This window comes from Oncorhynchus clarkii, chromosome 9 (genome assembly GCF_045791955.1).
Source record: "Oncorhynchus clarkii lewisi isolate Uvic-CL-2024 chromosome 9, UVic_Ocla_1.0, whole genome shotgun sequence".
In the NCBI taxonomy this organism is placed as follows: domain Eukaryota; kingdom Metazoa; phylum Chordata; class Actinopteri; order Salmoniformes; family Salmonidae; genus Oncorhynchus; species Oncorhynchus clarkii.
This window is the reverse complement of record NC_092155.1, coordinates 76,023,668-76,042,721: the sequence shown is the minus strand read 5'-3', so window position 1 is coordinate 76,042,721 and position 19,054 is coordinate 76,023,668. Positions and strand designations below refer to the sequence as shown.

The following is a 19,054-nucleotide window of genomic DNA, read 5'->3' as shown; positions in this document are numbered from 1 at the left end:
TCACGACAGAGCAGGGGAGCATGCCATGGGTGGGTCTGGGAGGACATAGGCCCACCCACTGTGGGGAGCCAGGCCCAGCAAATCAGAATGAGTTTTTCCCCACAAAAGGCCTTTACTACAGACATAAATTCTCCTCAGTTTCATCAGCTGTCCAGGTGGCTGGATGATCCCGCATGTGAAGTAGCCGAATGTGGAGGTCCTGGGCTGCCGTGGTTACATGTGGACTGCAGTTGTGAGGCCGGTTGGACGGATTGCTAAATTCTCTAAAACGGCGCTGGAGTCGGCTTAAGGTAGAGAAATTAACATTCAATTATCTGGCAACAGCTCTGGTGGACATTCCCGCTGTCAGCATGCTAATTGCACACTCCCTCAAAACCCGAGACATCTGTGGCATTGTGTTGTGTGTCCTAACTGCACATTTTAAAGCGGCCTTTTATTGTCCCCAGCACGAGGTGCACCTGTGTAACAAACATGCTGTTCTTGATATGCCACCCCTGTCTGGTGGATGGATTATCTTGGTAAAGGAGAAATGCTCACTAACAGGGATGTAAACAAATGTGTGCACGGAATTTGAGGGAAATAAGCTTTTTGTGAGTATGGAACATTTCTGGGATCTTTTATTTCATCTCATGAAATATGGGACCAACACCTTACATGTTGCGTTTACATTTTTGTTCAGTATGTATACTTACAGTGCCTTGCCCCCTTGAACAGATGGATGGAGCCAAATACAGGACCATTCTGGAAGAAAACCTGATGGAGTCTGCAAAAGACCTGAGCCTGGGACCGAGATTTGTCTTCCAACAAGACAATGATCCAAAACATAAAGCAAAATCTACAATGGAATGGTTCAAAAATAAACATATCCAGGTGTTAGAATGGCCAAGTCAAAGTCCAGACCTGAATCCAATCGAGAATCTGTGGAAAGAACTGAAAACTGCTGTTCACAAATGCTCTCCATTCATCCTCACTGAGCTCGAGCTGTTTTGCAAGGAGGAATGGGAAAAAATGTCAGTCTCTCGATGTGCAAAACTGATAGAGACATACCCCAAGCGACTTACAGCTGTAATCGCAGCAAAAGGTGGCGCTACAAAGTTTAAGGGGGCTGAATAATTTTGCACGCCCAATTTTTCAGTTTTTGATTTGTTAAAAAAGTTTGAAATATCCAATAAATGTCATTCCACTTCATGATTGTGTCCCACTTGTTGTTGATTCTTCACAAAAAAATACAGTTTTATATCTTTATGTTTGAAGCCTGAAATGTGGCAAAAGGTCGCAAAGTTCAAGGGGGCCGAATACTTTCGCAAGGCACTGTATTTTCTAATCAATGCTATCATATTTAACTATTGCTGTACATACAGTGCATTCAGAAAGTATTCAGACCCCTTGACTTTTTCCACATTTTGTTACGTTACAGCCTTATTCTACAATTAATTTCAATAAAATAGTCTCATCACTCTATGTTTATTTTAAACATAACTTTTAAATAATAAAACTGCAATACCTTCTTTACATAAGCATTCAAATCTGTTTCTATGAGATTCAAAATTGAGCTCATCCTGTTTCCATTGATCATCCTTGAGATGTTTCTACAACTTGATTGGAGTCCACCTGTGGTAAATTCAATTGATTGGACATGATTTGGAAAGGCACACACCTGTCTATATAAAAGGTCCCACAGTTGACAGTGCACGTCAGAGCAAAAACCAAGCCATGAGGTCGAAGGAACTGTCCATAGAGCCCTGACACAAGAGGCACAGATCTGGGGAAGGCTACCAAAAGATTTCTGCAGCATTGAAGAACACAGTGGCCTCCATAATTCTTAAATGGAATAAGTTTGGAACCACCAAGACTATTTCTAGAGCTGGCTGCCCGGCCAAACTGAGCAATCGGGGGAGAAGGGCCTTGGTCAAGGAGGTTGTGTGTAGATTGATGAGGGAATTAGAGATATTTAATCAAATTTAGAATAAGACTGTAAAGTAACAAAATGTGGAAAAAGTCAAGGGGTTTGAATAATTTCCCAAACGCACAGTATATCCTACATATACTACAGATATACTAAATACTATATTAACATACAGTCCATCATGTCTATAAATCCCGTCACTATATATATATATATATACTCCGGACTCTTAATTTTTATTTTACCTTTATTTTACTAGGCAAGTCAGTTAAGAACACATTTTTATTTTCAATGACGGCCTAGGAACAGTGGGGTTAACTGCCTGTTCAGGGGCAGAACGACAACTTTCGGTTACTAGTCCAACACTCTAACCACTAGGCTACCCTGCCGCCCCATTTGTGTGTATAGTTGTGTATTGTTAGATATCACTGTTGGAGCTCGGGAACACAAGCATTTCGCTACACCACCCGCAATAACATCTTCTAAATATGTGCATGCGAACAATAAAAACGATGATTTCATTTCATTCAACACAGACGTGGTGAATTGGTGAGCTGACTTAATGTAGAGATGGTATTATATTCACTGTTCATCCTTCTGTGGGCTATGTTGTTATAACAGTATATAGCCTACTATTAATACTGCTAAGACAATCATTTGGACTTCTAGTAGACGCTACAATATTTCACCAACCATTCAATTAATTAATTGGTTGTCTGAATGATTAGCCTACCTATGATTGGGTCTAAGAGTATAGACCTTGTCATAAAATAAAGACAAAGAGGCCAGCCCAGCAAACTTCAAAGTTTACCACGATAAAAACCTACTCGGGAATATAGCCTATTGATGATCCAACTAATGCGCTGGATTTATGACGTAATTAGCCTACACAGTCTTCGTTATGCCCGTGCCATCAGTCCTAGTCTTCATTAGACTACCCAACAGGAGTCCTTGGATGGCAAAGTATGATTTCCGGAATTGAAATAAATGATTGGCAAACGCTGTGTTATTCAATCAGACAATAATAAGCCTACTAAGAATGTAATTACATATGATAGCATAGCCATTGAAACGAGGAGCAGTTATTGCCTGCCTGAGTTCTCTCTCTCTCGCTCTCCCCCACACGCTCTCTCTCCCTTTCTCACACACGCCGACAGCCCCTTTCAATCTCTCACTCTCACTCTCTCCGTCGTCCGTTCCCGACTCTCTTTCCTACAACAAACATGGCTGCAAAATCGGACGGAGCAGCCCTGTCTGTGCAGACTACCGAGAACCCGGTACCACCACCACTCCAATGTATGGTCGCAGCCGAGCCCGACCAGGGTCCCTCGTCGTGTCGCTATGCTTCTAAGCCCTACTCGCTCCTGGATTGCTGCTGGGTGTTGTGCTCACTGCTCGTCTTCTTTTCAGACGGGGCCACCGACCTGTGGCTTGCCGCGGACTACTACCTGAGACGGGACTACTGGTGGTTCGGGCTGACGCTGGTCTTCGTGGTGGTTCCCTCCGCCGTGGTTCAGGTGTTGAGTTTCAGGTGGATAGTCTACGACTACACGGACATCAGCGGCAGCAGCAGCGGGGCAGTAGCGGCAGTCAGTGCGGCGGCAGCAGCGGCGGCGGAGTCTTCCAAGGGAGGCGAGTGTAATTTCAGCACCAAGGGCAGCACCAACACCAACAAACAGCGCGGTGGCGGAGCGGCCAATGCTGCTACTGTTGACGGGGTTGGATGCTCGTCGGCGGGGCAGAATACGGCGGGGGCAGGGACTGAGAGCGGCACCCGGACATGCTGCAGAGTGTGTATGTGGCTGTTCCAGTCAATTCTTCACCTCCTACAACTGGGCCAGGTCTGGAGGTAAATACAGATACACATGTATTATGCAGCATACAGCAGCCGTCTGATCAATATGAGACACGTGCACAGGCAGCCGTGCTCTGCACGCGCTCCGTGGCTCATAGAGAGCTTGTGGAGGAGCAACACCTCTCTGCTGGAGATACTGGTCAGTCAGTCCACACTGGTAAAGATGGTTCAGCCCAGAGCCATGTTAAAGAGAGATAGGTTACATTCCGTTAACAGAAGGAAACGCATGTCAAGTCAAGCCTACTACTTACTACCAGTCATGGTCGAGTGATTCTAGAATGTCTAGTGTGTGTGTGTGTGTGTGGTTACCTATGTGTTTGTGTGCGTGCGTGGGCGTGTGTGAGTGTGTGTGAGAGAGAGAGAGAGAGAGAGAGAGAGAGAGGGGGTTGTGAAGGAGAGAAAGCAGCATAATGAGGATGATGAAGATGTGGATGAGGATGCTGATGATTATTAGGAGGAGGAGGAGGAGGAGGATGATGAGGATGATGATGAGGATGATGAGGAGGAGGATGATGAAGATGAGGATGATGATGATTATTAGGAGGAGGAGGAGGAGGAGGATGATGAGGATGATGATGAGGATGATGAGGAGGAGGATGATGATGAGGATGATGATGAGGAGGAGGATGGTGATGAGGATGATGATGAGGATGATGATGAGGAGGATGATGATGAGGAGGATGATGATGAGGAGGATGATGAGGAGGAGGAGGATAAGGAGGGGGGATGATGATGATTAGGAGGATGAGGAGGAGGAGGGGGGATGATGAGGAGGAGGAGGATGATGATGGGGAGGAGGAGGAGGAGGAGGAGATGGATGTTGATGATGATGATGATGAGGATGAGGAGGAGGATGGTGATGAGGAGGAGGAGGAGGAGGGGGATGATGATGATGAGGAGGAGGAGGGGGGATGATGATGATGAGGAGGAGGAGGAGGAGGATGATGATGATGGGGAGGACGATGAGATGGATGTTGATGATGATGATGAGGAGGATGAGGAGGATGATGATGAGGAGGAGGATGAGGAGGATGATGATGGAGCCCAAATATTAACGTTCTGTTAATTTCCAGATGAGAAAAATAAAGTCCATTCATTGATAAAACTCTCCAAAAGCTAAACGGTAACCCTTTGCTGGGCTCTTGGGCGAGTGGTGATATCTGTTTCATTGCACAAACTGCTTCATGAATATTTAATGACAGTAGACCAAGACTGTTTCATGTCTTTGTAAGACTGACTCAGCCTTACTTTCTGCCCAAATGTACAGGGGGCCTACTTCCTGTCATTTCGCCAGTTCAAAATTAGCTGAGTTGCCTTTTCAGAAAACACCACTCACTGGGCACAGACGTCATTTCAACGTTTGGTCTATATTCCCTGACGTTCATGACTTTTCAAATCCAATCCATTTTCCATGTTGATTCATTACTATTAACAAGCGTCAAAGCCTCTTAGGAGGTTTTCAGGCCAGGGCAGGGCAAGCCAAGACTAGGCCATGGCAGATCAGGGCAGGCTAGGCCAGGCCATGGCAGACCAGGATAGGACAGGCCAGGGCAGGGCACGCCAAGGCCAGGCCAAGGCAGATCGGGACAGGGCTGTGCAGGACAGGACAGGACAGGCCAGGGGCAGACCAGGGCAGAACAGGGGCAGGGTTGGGAAGGGCAGGGCAGGGCATACGAAATAGTATCATCCGCACATAGATTAAGTTTACCATTTTCTTGACAGATTGACCAATGGTGTTTCTATAAATAGTGAAGAGATCAGGTCCCAGAATCCACCCCTGTGGTACACCTTTATGTACTTCAAGACATGCAGACTGAACCCCGTCAATGACGATGGCTAAGCTCATTGTGATACCATCAACAGGCCTATCAAGGACTTGTTCAATAAAATACCATGATCAACAGTATCACAAGCTGTTGACAGGTCCACAAATAAAGCAGCACATTTCATTTTGGAGTCTAAAGTATCGACACGATAATTAACAGCTAAACTGGTTACTGTAATAATTAAATGCCCAGGACTAAACCCTGTGTCCTAAACCCTGTGTCCTAAACCCTGTGTCCTGAACCCTGTGTCCTAAACCCTGTGTCCTAACCTCTGTGTCCTAAACCCTGTGTCCTAAACCCTGTGTCCTAAAACCTGTGTCCTAAATCCTGTGTCCTAAACCCTGACTGTAGTGGTTGTTGTAATAGTACAGTGTCCTAAACCCTGTGTCCTAAACCCTGACTGGTTTACATTCTAATTACATTTCTGAGATACAACATTTTTTGCTTTGTTGTACATTTACCCAGGATTCAATAATCTGAGGTCGACAAGGAAGTCTTGAAATGGGGCAACTTTATTTAACTAGACAAGACAGTTAAGAACAAATTCTTATTTACAATGATGGCCTACCAAAAGGCAAAAGGCCTCCTGCGGGGACGGGGGAGATGGGATTAAAACTAAAAATATATGACAAAACACACATCACGACAAGAGAGACACCACAACATTACATAAAGGTATACCTAACACAACAGCATAGCAAGCCAGCAACACATGACCATACAGCATGGTAGCAACACCACATGACATCAACATGGTAGCAACACCACATGACATCAACATGGTAGCAGCACAACATGACAACAACATGGTAGCCACACAACATGACAACAACTTGGTAGCATCACAACATGACAACAACATGGTAGCAACACAACATGACAACAACATGGTATCAACACAACATGGTAGCAACACAACATGACAACAACATGGTAGCAACACAACATGGTAGCAACACCACATGATAACAACATGGTAGCAGCACAACATGGTAGCAGCACAACATAGTAGCAGCACAACATGGTAGCAGCACAACATGGTAGCAGCACAACATGGCAGCAGCACAACATGGTAGCAGCACAACATGGTAGCAGCACAACATGGTAGAAGAACAACATGGCAGCAGCACAACATGGTAGCAGCACAACATGGCAGCAGCACAACATGGTAGCAGCACCACATGGTAGCAGCACAACATGGTAGCACCACAACATGGCAGCAGCACGACATGGTAGCAGCACAACATGGTAGCAGCACAACATGGCAGCAGCACAACATGGTAGCAGCACAACATGGCAGCAGCACAACATGGTAGCAGCACAACATGGTAGCAACACAACATGGCAGCAGCACAACATGGTAGCAGCACAACATGGCAGCAGCACAACATGGTAGCAGCACAACATGGCAGCAGCACAACATGGTAGCAGCACAACATGGTAGCAACACAACGTGGCAGCAGCACAACATGGTAGCAGCACAACATGGTAGCAGCACAACATGGCAGCAGCACAACATGGTAGCAACACAACATGGCAGCAGCACAACATGGTAGCAGCACAACATGGCAGAAGCACAACATGGTAGCAGAACAACATGGTAGCAGCACAACATGGTAGAAGAACAACATGGTAGCAGCAGAACATGGTAGCAGCACAACATGGCAGCAGCACAACATGGTAGCAGCACAACATGGTAGCAGAACAACATGGTAGCAGCACAACATGGTAGCAGCACAACATAGCAGCAGCACAACATGGTAGCAGCACAACATGGCAGCAGCACAACATGGTAGCAGCACAACATGGTAGCAGCGCAACATGGCAGCAGCACAACATGGTAGCAACACAACATGGCAGCAGCACAACATGGCAGCAGCACAACATGGTAGCAGCACAACATGGTAGCAGCACAACATGGTAGCAACACAACATGGCAGCAGCACAAAGCCTGGTGCAAACATTAGTGGGCACAAACAGCACAAAGGGCAAGAAGTTACAGACAACAATACATCAAGCAAAGCTGTCACAACTGTCAGTAAGAGTGTCCATGATTGGATCTTTGGATGAAGAGATGGGGATAAAACTGCCCAGTTTGAGTGTTTGTTGCAGCTCGTTCCAGTCGCTAGCTACAGCGAACTGAAAAGAGGAGCGAACCAGGGATGTGTGTGCTTTGGGTACCTTTAACAGAATGTGACTGGCAGAATGGGTGTTGTATGTAGAGGATGAGGGCTGCAGTAGGTATGTCAGATAGGAGGGAGTGAGGCCTAAGAGGGTTTTATAAATAAGCATCAACCAGTGGGTCTTTGTGACGGGTATACAGAGATGACCAGTTTACAGAGGAGTATAGAGTGCAGTGATGTGTCCTATAAGGAGCATTGGTGGCAAATAAGATGGCCGAATGGTAAAGAACATCTAGCTGCTCGAGAGCACTCTTACCTGCCGATCTATAAATTATGTCTCCGTAATCTAGCATGGTCATCTGAATCAGAGTTTGTTTGGCAGCTGGGGTGAAAGAGGAGCGATTACAATAGAGGAAACCAAGTCTAGATTTAACTTTACCCTGCAGCTTTGATATGTGATGAGAGTACTTGTATGAGGTGACTACATCACGTTCTAAACCCTCAGAGGTAGCAATAACACCTGTGGGAAGAGGAGCATTCTTCTTAACAAACCACATGACCTTTGTTTTGGAGGTGTTCAGAACAGGGTTAAGGGCAGAGAAAGCTTGTTGGACACTAAGAAAGCTTTGTTGTAGAGCATTTAACACAACATCCAACTGGAGCCAGCTGAGTATAAAACTGTAAAATCTGCTTATAAATTATTGAGAGAGCCTCCTACTGCCTGAGCTATGTGGTTGATGTAAATTGAGAAGCGCATGGGGCCTAGGATCGAGCCTTGGGGTGCTCCCTTGGTGACAGGCAGTGGCTGAGACAACAGATGTTCTGACATTATACACTGCGCTCTTTGGGAGAGGTAGTTAGTAAACCATACCAAAGACCCCTCAGAGACACCAATACTTCTTAGCTGGCCCACAAGAATGGAATGGTCTACCGTATCAAAAGCTTTAGCCAAGTCAATAAAAATAGCAGCACAACATTGCTTAGAATCAAGGGCAATGGGGACATCATTTAGGACCTTTAAGGTTGCAGTGACACAACCATAACCTGAGCGGAAACCAGATCGCATACCAGAGAGAATACCATAGACATCAAGAAAGCTAGTCAGTTGATTATTGACAAGTTTTTCCAACACTTTTGATATACAGCGCAAAATAGAAAAAGGCCTATAAAAGTTAGGATCAGCTTGATCTCCCCTTTAAATAAAGGATGCACCGTGACTGCCTTCCAAGCAATGGGAAACTTCCCAGTGAGGAGAGAGAGGTTAAAAAGGTCAGAGATAGGCTTGACGATGATAGGGGCAGCAACCTTAAAGAAGAAAGGGTCTAAACCATCTGACCCAGATGTTGTTTTGGGGGTCAAGTTTCAGGAGCTCCTTCAGCACCTCAGACTCAGTGACCGCCTGCAGGGAGAAACATTGTAGCGGGGCAGCGGAAAAAGAGGGAGGAGCATCGGGGATAGTCGCATTAGAAGGGGTGGGAGATGAGTAAATGTTGGATGGGCAAGGAGGCGTGGCTGAGTCAAATAGGAATCCTGATGTGATGAAGTGGTGATTAAAGAGCTCAGCCATGTGCTTCTTGTCAGTAACAACCACATCATCAACATTAAGGGACATGGGCAGCTGTGAGGAGGAGGGTTTATTCTCCAGGTCTTTAACTTTTCCAGAACTTCTTGGGGTTAGACCCACAGAGAGAGAACTGAGCTTTAAAGTAACTAACTTTGGCCTTCCAGATAGCCTGAGTGCACTTATTTCTCATTTGCCTGAACGAGAGCCAGTCAGCCTGAGTATGCGTGTGCCGAGCCTTTCGCCAAATGGTATTCTTGAGGTGGAGTAACTCTGCCAGATCACGGTCGAACCAGGGGCTGAACCTGTTTTTAATTCTCATTAAAGTTTTTTAGCAAGCGTCTATGACAAAGCAGGACAGGTCGTTTCACTGAGCAGCCATTACGAACACAGGCTGTAAAACAGTGATCACTAAGGTCATTACAGAAAACACCAGACTGATACCTATCAGGATTATTTGTGAGGATAACATCAAGGAGAGTAGCCTTTTCTGTGTGTTTGGAGTCATACCTTGTGGGATTGGTAATAATCTGAGAAAGATTTAGGGAGTCCCATTGCTTTAGGACTTGGTCAGGTGGTTTAAGCATGTCCCAGTTTAGGTCACCTAGCAGGACACATTCAGACTTAGTGTAAGGAGCCAGGAGAGAGCTTAGGGCAGGTAGGGTACAGGCCGCTGCTGCTGGTGGACAATAACACCCAGCAACAGTCAACAAAGAGCTATTAATGCTTAAAAAAGGTTCATGCTTAAAACCAGCAAATCAAATTGCTTAGCGACAGACTTGGTGGAGACAACCGAGCACTGAAGGTGATCCTTGGTAATGATTGCTACTCCACCACCTTTGGAAGATCTGTCTTTCTGAAAAAGGTTATAACCAGAAAGGTTAACATCAGTGTTCAAAACACTCTTTCTGAACCACGTCTCAGTAATGACCAACACATCTGGATTGGAGCTGTGAACCCACACTTTCAATTGACCCAGTTGTAGGTAATACGAGTCTAGTGTTAACGTGGAGAAAACCCAGACTTTAACGAGAGCAGAATTCAGTGAAGCAGATATCAGAGCACAAGTCAGAATTGGAGCTAGCAACAGTAGCTGGGCCAGGGTGTACATGCACATTTCCAGATATCATCAACAGTAATACAATCAGGGCACGGCAGAGGACAGGGAGAGCTCTGCAGTGTTGATTTTTTTATGACATTTGAATGTGCATCAGATGGCAAACAAGATCATATTGTACAGCAATTTCATCAGGTAACAGGAATGCAAAGCAGGCGAGAGGTGGTTAGAATAGGATGGGAGGCCAGAAGTCTGTGTAACCAATACAGAGTCAGAGTCCCGAGTGTGGGAACAAACATAGTCTGTCCCACGTGTAATCGCAAGATTGAACCCAACATGGGGGGACTGTCATGACGTTGGCCTGGGGGTAGGTTTATGACAGTCATAAATACCTCTTCCCCCCTTTTTCCTCTCTCTACCCTACTTATGTGACATTTGAAAACCCCTTGGTTAACATAGAGATTCTGGGAACATCAGAAGGTGGGGGGGGGGGAATGAACTATATTCTGGTAATCCGACCAATTGTACATATGCGTTGGTACTTAATGAATATGATGTCAGTTCGGTTGTCATCTGAGACATTCTCATCAATGATAGGATGACATAAACTCTACAGTGGAAAGTCTGCACATTGTAGTTATCGGAGTCACATGGAATTGTTGTTCAATTTAAATGTTTGAATATAAAATTATTGGTGAAGAGATTAAATGTAATTTTAGCTTCCAAATGAGAGATTTGGGTTTTCATAAGGTTAGGGCTCTGCTCAATCAGTGGCCCGCCCCTGTGAAGAGTCATGGGTTATAAAACTTTTCAAACACGCCCTCCTCTCCCTTCCCATATAAAGCCTTGACGACAATATAATCTCCTGTTCCGAGTACGTGAGGTCTGCAGCCTCTGCGTTAAAAGGACCAACATGTCAACTACAGAACTAAGCCAACCTCAGCGTGAGCTTTGGTTGCGAATGGTATGAACTTTGAACTCTTATTCACTACAGAAGTGATACCTCCTAGCCATTGAGTTAGCAACAGCAGCTGCAAACACGGGCTAGGAAAGAACAGACAGAGTGTCCAATCTAACACACAACGACGTTACTACAACGTATTCAATTGACCACCAGAGACATTCTTCAAATGACAGAGGACTCGGTTTGGCAACACGGTCTTCCCATCTACTACCAACCTACTGAAGCGCAGCTCAGAGTAAATATTTATTGCATTTTCCTTTTCCAAATGGGCGGTAATTTAGAATGCATAAGATACTGTATTTACGATAGCACAGCTTCTCCCTTTGTCCCTCAGTCTTCCCGCTCTTTCACTCAAACCCAGCCCCTTTTCTTTCGTGTAACCAGCTGTCATATCTGTTCCGTCCGCTAGGGACGTTTTCCTTTATGACGTCATTTGTAATCAAGGTATAATTCCTTCTTTGTATATGTAATTCTGTGTGAATTTTGTTAGCCAGGGTTCGTGAAGATAACCAAGAATTTACAATTTTCAGATGAGACTGAATTAAGGTGACGATTAATATTGACTGCTATTGATGGAAAATATTACTAGGTCTTTAAGAGTTTATTCGGGAGATAACAGCTCTGTAAATATTATTTTGTGGTGCCCCGACTCTCTAGTTAATTACATTTACATGATTAGCTCAATCAGGTAATATTAATTACGGAGAAAGGATTTTATAGAATAGCATGTCATATCACTTATAATCATAGCCAAAGACACAACACACGGTTAGGTAAACAAGCAAGTTCATAGTCAACAAAGCACACAGCTGTCATGAGGCAAATAGCATAAGGAACAAGAAAAAATATCTAACAACTTGGGGCTAGCCATTGTAAGTTCAGAGTTACTCAACCCAACAAGATAACTTGAGAGAATAGCTCTCTATAAGTCCAGTAAGCTACGAAAGTATGAGATAAAATAAATAAACAGTAGGCCTATAATTCAGATCAGTACTAAGTGTATGGTGTATGTGTGTGTGTGTTGGAGGCAAGTGTAAGGTTGGGAGAGGACCTATACCGGCACCATACGGGGTGCAGAACACCATCCCTACAGTAAAGAACACCATCCCTACAGTAAAGAACACCATCCCTACAGTAAAGGACACCATCCCTACAGTAAAGAACACCCTGTCTACAGTAAAGAACACCATATCTACAGTAAAGAACACCATCCCTACAGTAAAGAACACCATCCCTACAGTAAAGAACACCCTGTCTACAGTAAAAAACACCATCCCTACAGTAAAGAACACCCTGTCTACAGTAAAGAACACCATCCCTACAGTAAAGCACACCATCCCTACAGTAAAGAACACCATCCCTACAGTAAAGAACACCCTGTCTACAGTAAAAAACACCATCCCTACAGTAAAGAACACCATCCCTACAGTAAAGAACACCCTGTCTACAGTAAAGAACACCATCCCTACAGTAAAGCACACCATCCCTACAGTAAAGAACACCCTGTCTACAGTAAATAACACCCTGTCTACAGTAAAGAACACCATCTCTACAGTAAAGAACACCCTGTCTACAGTAAAGAACACCATCTCTACAGTAAAGAACACCATCCCTACAGTAAAGAACACCATGCCTACAGTAAAGAACACCATCCATACAGTAAAGAACACCATCCCTACAGTAAAGAACACCATCCCTACAGTAAAGAACACCCTGTCTACAGTAAAGAACACCATCCCTACAGTAAAGAACACCCTGTCTACAGTAAAGAACACCCTGTCTACAGTAAAGAACACCCTGTCTACAGTAAAGAACACCTTCCCTACAGTAAAGAACACCCTGTCTACAGTAAAGAACACCTTCTCTACAGTAAAGAACACCATCCCTACAGTAAAGAACACCATCCCTACAGTAAAGAACACCCTGTCTACAGTAAAGAACACCATCCCTACAGTAAAGAACACCATCCCTACAGTAAAGAACACCCTGTCTACAGTAAAGAACACCCTGTCTACAGTAAAGAACACCATCCCTACAGTAAAGAACACCCTGTCTACAGTAAAGAACACCTTCTCTACAGTAAAGAACACCATCCCTACAGTAAAGAACACCCTGTCTACAGTAAAGAACACCATCCCTACAGTAAAGCACACCATCCCTACAGTAAAGAACACCCTGTCTACAGTAAAGAACACCCTGTCTACAGTAAAGAACACCATCCCTACAGTAAAGCACACCATCCATACAGTAAAGAACACCCTGTCTACAGTAAAGAACACCATCCCTACAGTAAAGAACACCCTGTCTAAAGTAAAGAACACCTTCCCTACAGTAAAGAACACCTTCCCTATAGTAAAGAACACCATCCCTACAGTAAAGAACACCATCCCTACAGTAAAGAACACCATCCCTACAGTAAAGAACACCATCCCTACAGTAAAGAACACCCTGTCTACAGTAAAGAACACCCTGTCTACAGTAAAGAACACCATCCCTACAGTAAAGAACACCATCCCTACAGTAAAGAACACCTTCTCTACAGTAGAGAACACCATCCCTACAGTAAAGAACACCATCCCTACAGTAAAGAACACCATCCCTACAGTAAAGAACACCCTGTCTACAGTAAAGAACACCTTCTCTACAGTAAAGAACACCATCCCTACAGTAAAGAACACCATCCCTACAGTAAAGAACACCATCCCTACAGGAAAGAACACCATATCTACAGTAAAGAACACCATATCTACAGTAAAGAACACCCTGTCTACAGTAAAGAACACCCTGTCTACAGTAAAGAACACCCTGTCTACAGTAAAGAACACCATCCCTACAGTAAAGAACACCCTGTCTACAGTAAAGAACACCTTCCCTACAGTAAAGCACACCATGTCTACAGTAAATAACACCATCCCTACAGTAAAGAACACCATCCCTACAGTAAAGAACACCATCTCTACAGTAAAGAACACCATCCCTACAGTAAATAACACCATCCCTACAGTAAAGAACACCCTGTCTACAGTAAAGAACACCATCCCTACAGTAAAGAACACCCTGTCTACAGTAAAGAACACCATCCCTACAGTAAAGAACACCATCCCTACAGTAAAGAACACCATCTTTACATTAAAGCATGGTGGTGGCAGCATCCTGTTGTGTGGGTATTTCTCTTCAGCAGAGACTGGAGCGCTTGTCACGATAGAAGGGAAAATGGACAGTGCAATATACCAACATATTCTTGAGGAGAACCTGCAGCCCTCTGAAAGGAAGTTGAAAATGGGAATACGGTTCACGTTTCGATATGGCAATGACCCAAGGCACACCGGCAAAGCGACAGTACAGTGGCTGAAGGACAAGAAGGTGATGTCCTTGAGTGGCCTAGTCAGAGCCGCCCGACCTAAATCCCATCAAGAATCTATGGAATGGCTAGAAGAGTGCAGTTCATGAGAGGTCAATTTACTGTTTTAAATTGTATATCATTTTCAGAGATATATATATATATATTTAAAAAAATAATAATTTATTCACTTTGATAATGTAGGTTACTGTGTGTAAATTAAGTCGTGAAAAAAAAGTCAGATTTGATGTGTTTCAGGCTGTAAGGCAACATAGAATGTGGATATTCAGTATTCTATTTAAACTCACTGTTCACTGTTGACTAAAGAGGCTTCAACAGACAACAACACAGTCGGCATAGGTGTGTGTGTAGTGAGAGCGTTCTATTCTCAAAAGCGTATTCCTAAATGTTATTCTGTATAAATAGCCTGGGTGGTTATTTGCTTAAATCACTGAACACAACAGATGCTTATTAGAGAACGACTTCTGTTTGAGCCAGGAATATATTTCCTTAAAGGGACATTTTTTAAAAACAATGTTCAACTTCAAATTCATAATCTACAGCACCACTCCAACATCAACATATGTGAACATTGCACGTATCTATGTTTTATCTATGTTTTATCTATGTTTTGTAAGGGGGGGATAGAGGAAGATAAGTGTTTCCAATGACATCATCGGTGTGCATCATGTGATTTTAGCCAATTATTGTAGGCACCCCTTCAAACTATTTGAGCCACACTCGTTGCTGACAGGTGTATTAAAATCGAGCACACAGCCTTGCAATCTCCATAGACAAAACATTGGCAGTAGAATGGGCCATACTGAAGAGCTCAGTGACTTTCAACGTGGCACCGTCATAGGATGCCATCTTTTCCAACAAGTCAGTTCGTCAAATTTCTGCCCCGCAAGAGCTTAGAGGGTCAACTGTAAGTGCTGTTTATTGTGAAGTGGAAACGTCTAAGAGCAACAACGGCTCAGGCCACAAAGTGGTAGGCCACACAAGCTCACAGAACAGTACCGGCGAGTGCTTAAGCGGTTGCAATACTCACTACCGAGTTCCAAAACTGTCTCTGGAAGCAACGTCAGTGCAAGAACTGGTCGTCAGGGAGCGAAAATTGAGAGATGGAAACATGTTCTCTGGAGTGATGAATCACGCTTCACCATCTGGCAGTCCGACGGATGAATCTGGGTTTGGCGGATGCCAGGAAAACACTACCTGCCCCAATGCATAGTGGCAACTGTAAAGTTTGGTGGAGGAGGAATAATGGTCTGGGGCTGTTTTAGCCCAGGTCCTTTAGTTCCAGTGAAGGGAAATCTTAACGCTACAGCACACAATGACATTCGAGAATGATTCTGTGATTCCGAACTTTGTGGCAACAGTTTGGGGAAGGCCCTTTCCTGTTTCAGCGTGACAATGAAGTTACATTATTTATTTAATTTTTTTCCTTCAATGCATTAATAACACACACCTACAGGGTGTACAGCAACTTTTTCTTATTTCCATCACCCGGAGGTTGGTGGCACCTGAATTGGGTAGGACAGACTCGTGGTAATGGCCGGAGCGGATTAGGTGGAATGGTATTAAATACATTAAACATATGGTTTCTATGTGTTTGATGCCATTGCCATATCGTTTGTTCCAGTCATTATGATGAGCCATTCTCCCTCCACTGATTTGCATACTTATTGTTTTGTTTTGCAACATTTTAATACATTTCTTAATTTCCTAATTAACTAATTTGTTATAATTTACACACTGTGTGTGTCACGTTTCTTTTGTCTTAATAATTATTATCCTATTTTGATTTTAGCATTTTCGGCAGTTCTTTACTGCCGATCGGACGATTTCTAAAAGGCTCTGTACTCCCGAAGTTGTTGACTGCTTTTGTGCTTGCTAGTTAGCTAGCACTTCTCAGCCAATGGCTAGCAGGTTTCTTTCTGGCGATAAAAAAAAAACGGATAATTGCTATTAAAAGTTTTAGGGTACTTCAAAATGGAGATTCCCTCCACGAGATGGAGAGAGACTGAGGTCTTACTCTGCCAAGCAACATGCCAAAGCTACCATGTGTGTGTGCGTATGTGTGTGTGTGTGTTCGAGATGAGCCTCTGATCTCATATCCTGCCAGGTCACCTGGGACTCACCAAGGTCTCCTTGCTATGGATCTATACAACACACACGCACACACAAATAAACACACACACAAATAAACACACACACACACACACACACACACACACACACACACACACACACACAAACACACACACACACACACACACACACACACACACACACACACACACACACACACACACTGGCTGCTGAATTATTAACAGTGGGGCCTTGAGGAATCTTCTGCTCAGCGATTGTGTGTGTGTGTGTGTGTGTGGGGGGGGGGGGGGTCTAGTGTTTCCTGCCATAGAGCCAGTCATCTGATTGATCCTCTCTGTCACTTTCTCTACTTCCTCTCTCTCTCTCTCTCTCTCTCTCTCTCTCTCTGTCACTCTAATAGTCTGTTGTTGTCACAAACTTGCTAATAAAATAATGTTTGCAAATTGTGCTTATACATGGCCATGATGCAGGTCAGATCAGACTAGGCCAGACGAATAGAATGAGTTAATTATCTTTATTTGGGTCAGACCAAGGCCATGTTTGTGTATTTTCTCCATTGGTTAACAATGTGGACGCTGCAGGTGTGTGTTGGGTCATCGTTCTGTTGAAAAACAAATGATAGTCCCCACTAAGCCCAAACCAGATGGGATGGCGTATCGCTGCAGAATGCTGTGTGACTTGAATTCTAAATATATCACAGACATTGTCGCCAGCAAAACACCCCCACACCATCACACCTCCTCTTCCGTGCTTCACGGTGGGAACCACACATGCGGAGATCATCCGTTCACCTACTCTGCATCTCACAAAGACACTGCGGTTGGAACCAAAACTCTCAAATTTGGACTCATCAGACCAAAGGATAGATTTCCACTGGTCTAATGTCCATTGCTTGTGTTTCTTGGCCCAAGCAAGTGTATTCTTCATATTGGTGTCCTTTAGTAGTGGTTTATTTGCAGCATTTTGACCATGAAGGTCTGATTCACACAGTCTCCTCTGAACGGTTGTTGTTGAGATGTGTCTGTTACTTGAACTCTGTGAAGCATTTATTTGGGCTGCAATTTCTGAGGCTGGTAATTCTAATGAACCTCTGTAGCAGAGGTAACTCTGGGTCTTCCGTTCCTGTGGCGGTCCTCATGAGAACCAGTTCCATCATAGCGCTTGATGGTTTTTGCGACTGCACTTCATGAAATCTTCAAAGTTCTTGAAATTTTCCAAATTAGCGTCTTGAAATAATGATGGACTGTCGTTTCTCTTTTCTATATTTGAGCTGTTCTTGCCATAAAATGGACTTGGTCTTTAACCAAATAGGGCTATCTTCTGCATACCACCCCTATTTAACCTTTAACATTTACAATGACGGCCTACCCTGGCCAAACCCTAAACCGGACGGCGCTAGGCCAATTGTAGAGAATTGAGAGAATGATATGCATTCCAGGTGTCTACCTCATGAAGCTGGTTGAGAGAATGCCAAGAGTGTGCAAAGCTGTCATCAAGGCAAAGGGTTGTGACTTTGAAGAATCTCAAATATAAAATATAGTTTGATTTGTTTAACTCTTTTTTTTTGTTACTACTTGATTCCATATGTGTTATTTCATAGTTTTTATGTCTTCACCACAATGTAGAAAATAGTAAAAAAAATAAAGAAAACCCTGGAATGAGTAGGTGTGTCCAAACTTTTGACTGGTACTGTACATGTGTGGATCTGGAGACAACAGACCCAAAGACAGACCCAGAGACACAGTCCCAGTTCATACAGACCCAGAGACACAGACCCAGTCCACACAGACTCTCTCTTTCTCTCTCTCTCTCTCTCTCTCTCTCTCTCTCTCTCTCTCTCTCTCTCTTTCTCGCTCTCCTCTCTTTGTCTCTCTCTCGCTCTCTCTCTATCTCTCCTCTCTATCTCTTTCTTTCTCTCTCTCTCTTAATTTAACAGCCTGTGCTGTGTGTTTCTGTGTATATATTCCCTGTGAATGAGACTGTCTGATCTCAGACTCATGGGAGAGATGACGAACGAAGCATATAAACAGACAGAACAGTCGGAACATCTGAGAGCCTGGTGTTCTGTGATGGTTCTGCTGTGTTGGGTTCCCTGGGGCTGTGCCAGGTCGTATGGTTCTGCTGTGTTGGGTTCCCTGGGGCTGTGCCAGGTCGTATGGTTCTGCTGTGTTGGGTTCCCTGGGGCTGTGCCAGGTCGTATGGTTCTGCTGTGTTGGGTTCCCTGGGGCTGTTCCAGGTCGTATGGTTCTGCTGTGTTGGGTTCCCTGGGGCTGTTCCAGGTGGTATGGTTCTGCTGTGTTGGGTTCC

The 19,054-nt window shown here is 44.2% G+C and overlaps 1 protein-coding gene across 3 annotated transcripts in view; it reads left to right on the top strand.

The window, feature by feature from the left end:
• The first annotated feature begins 3,129 nt into the window (after nt 1-3,129).
• The window catches only part of LOC139417426 (XK-related protein 7-like), a 169,349-nt gene continuing 153,424 nt past the window's right edge, over nt 3,130-19,054 (top strand). Inside the window, exons 1-2 of one of the 3 annotated variants that reach the window (XM_071166708.1) lie at nt 3,130-3,510; nt 3,649-3,755. In XM_071166708.1, coding sequence (XP_071022809.1) covers nt 3,130-3,510; nt 3,649-3,755 — 488 coding nt within the window. The other 2 variants (XM_071166707.1, XM_071166706.1) reach the window with 2 other exon arrangements.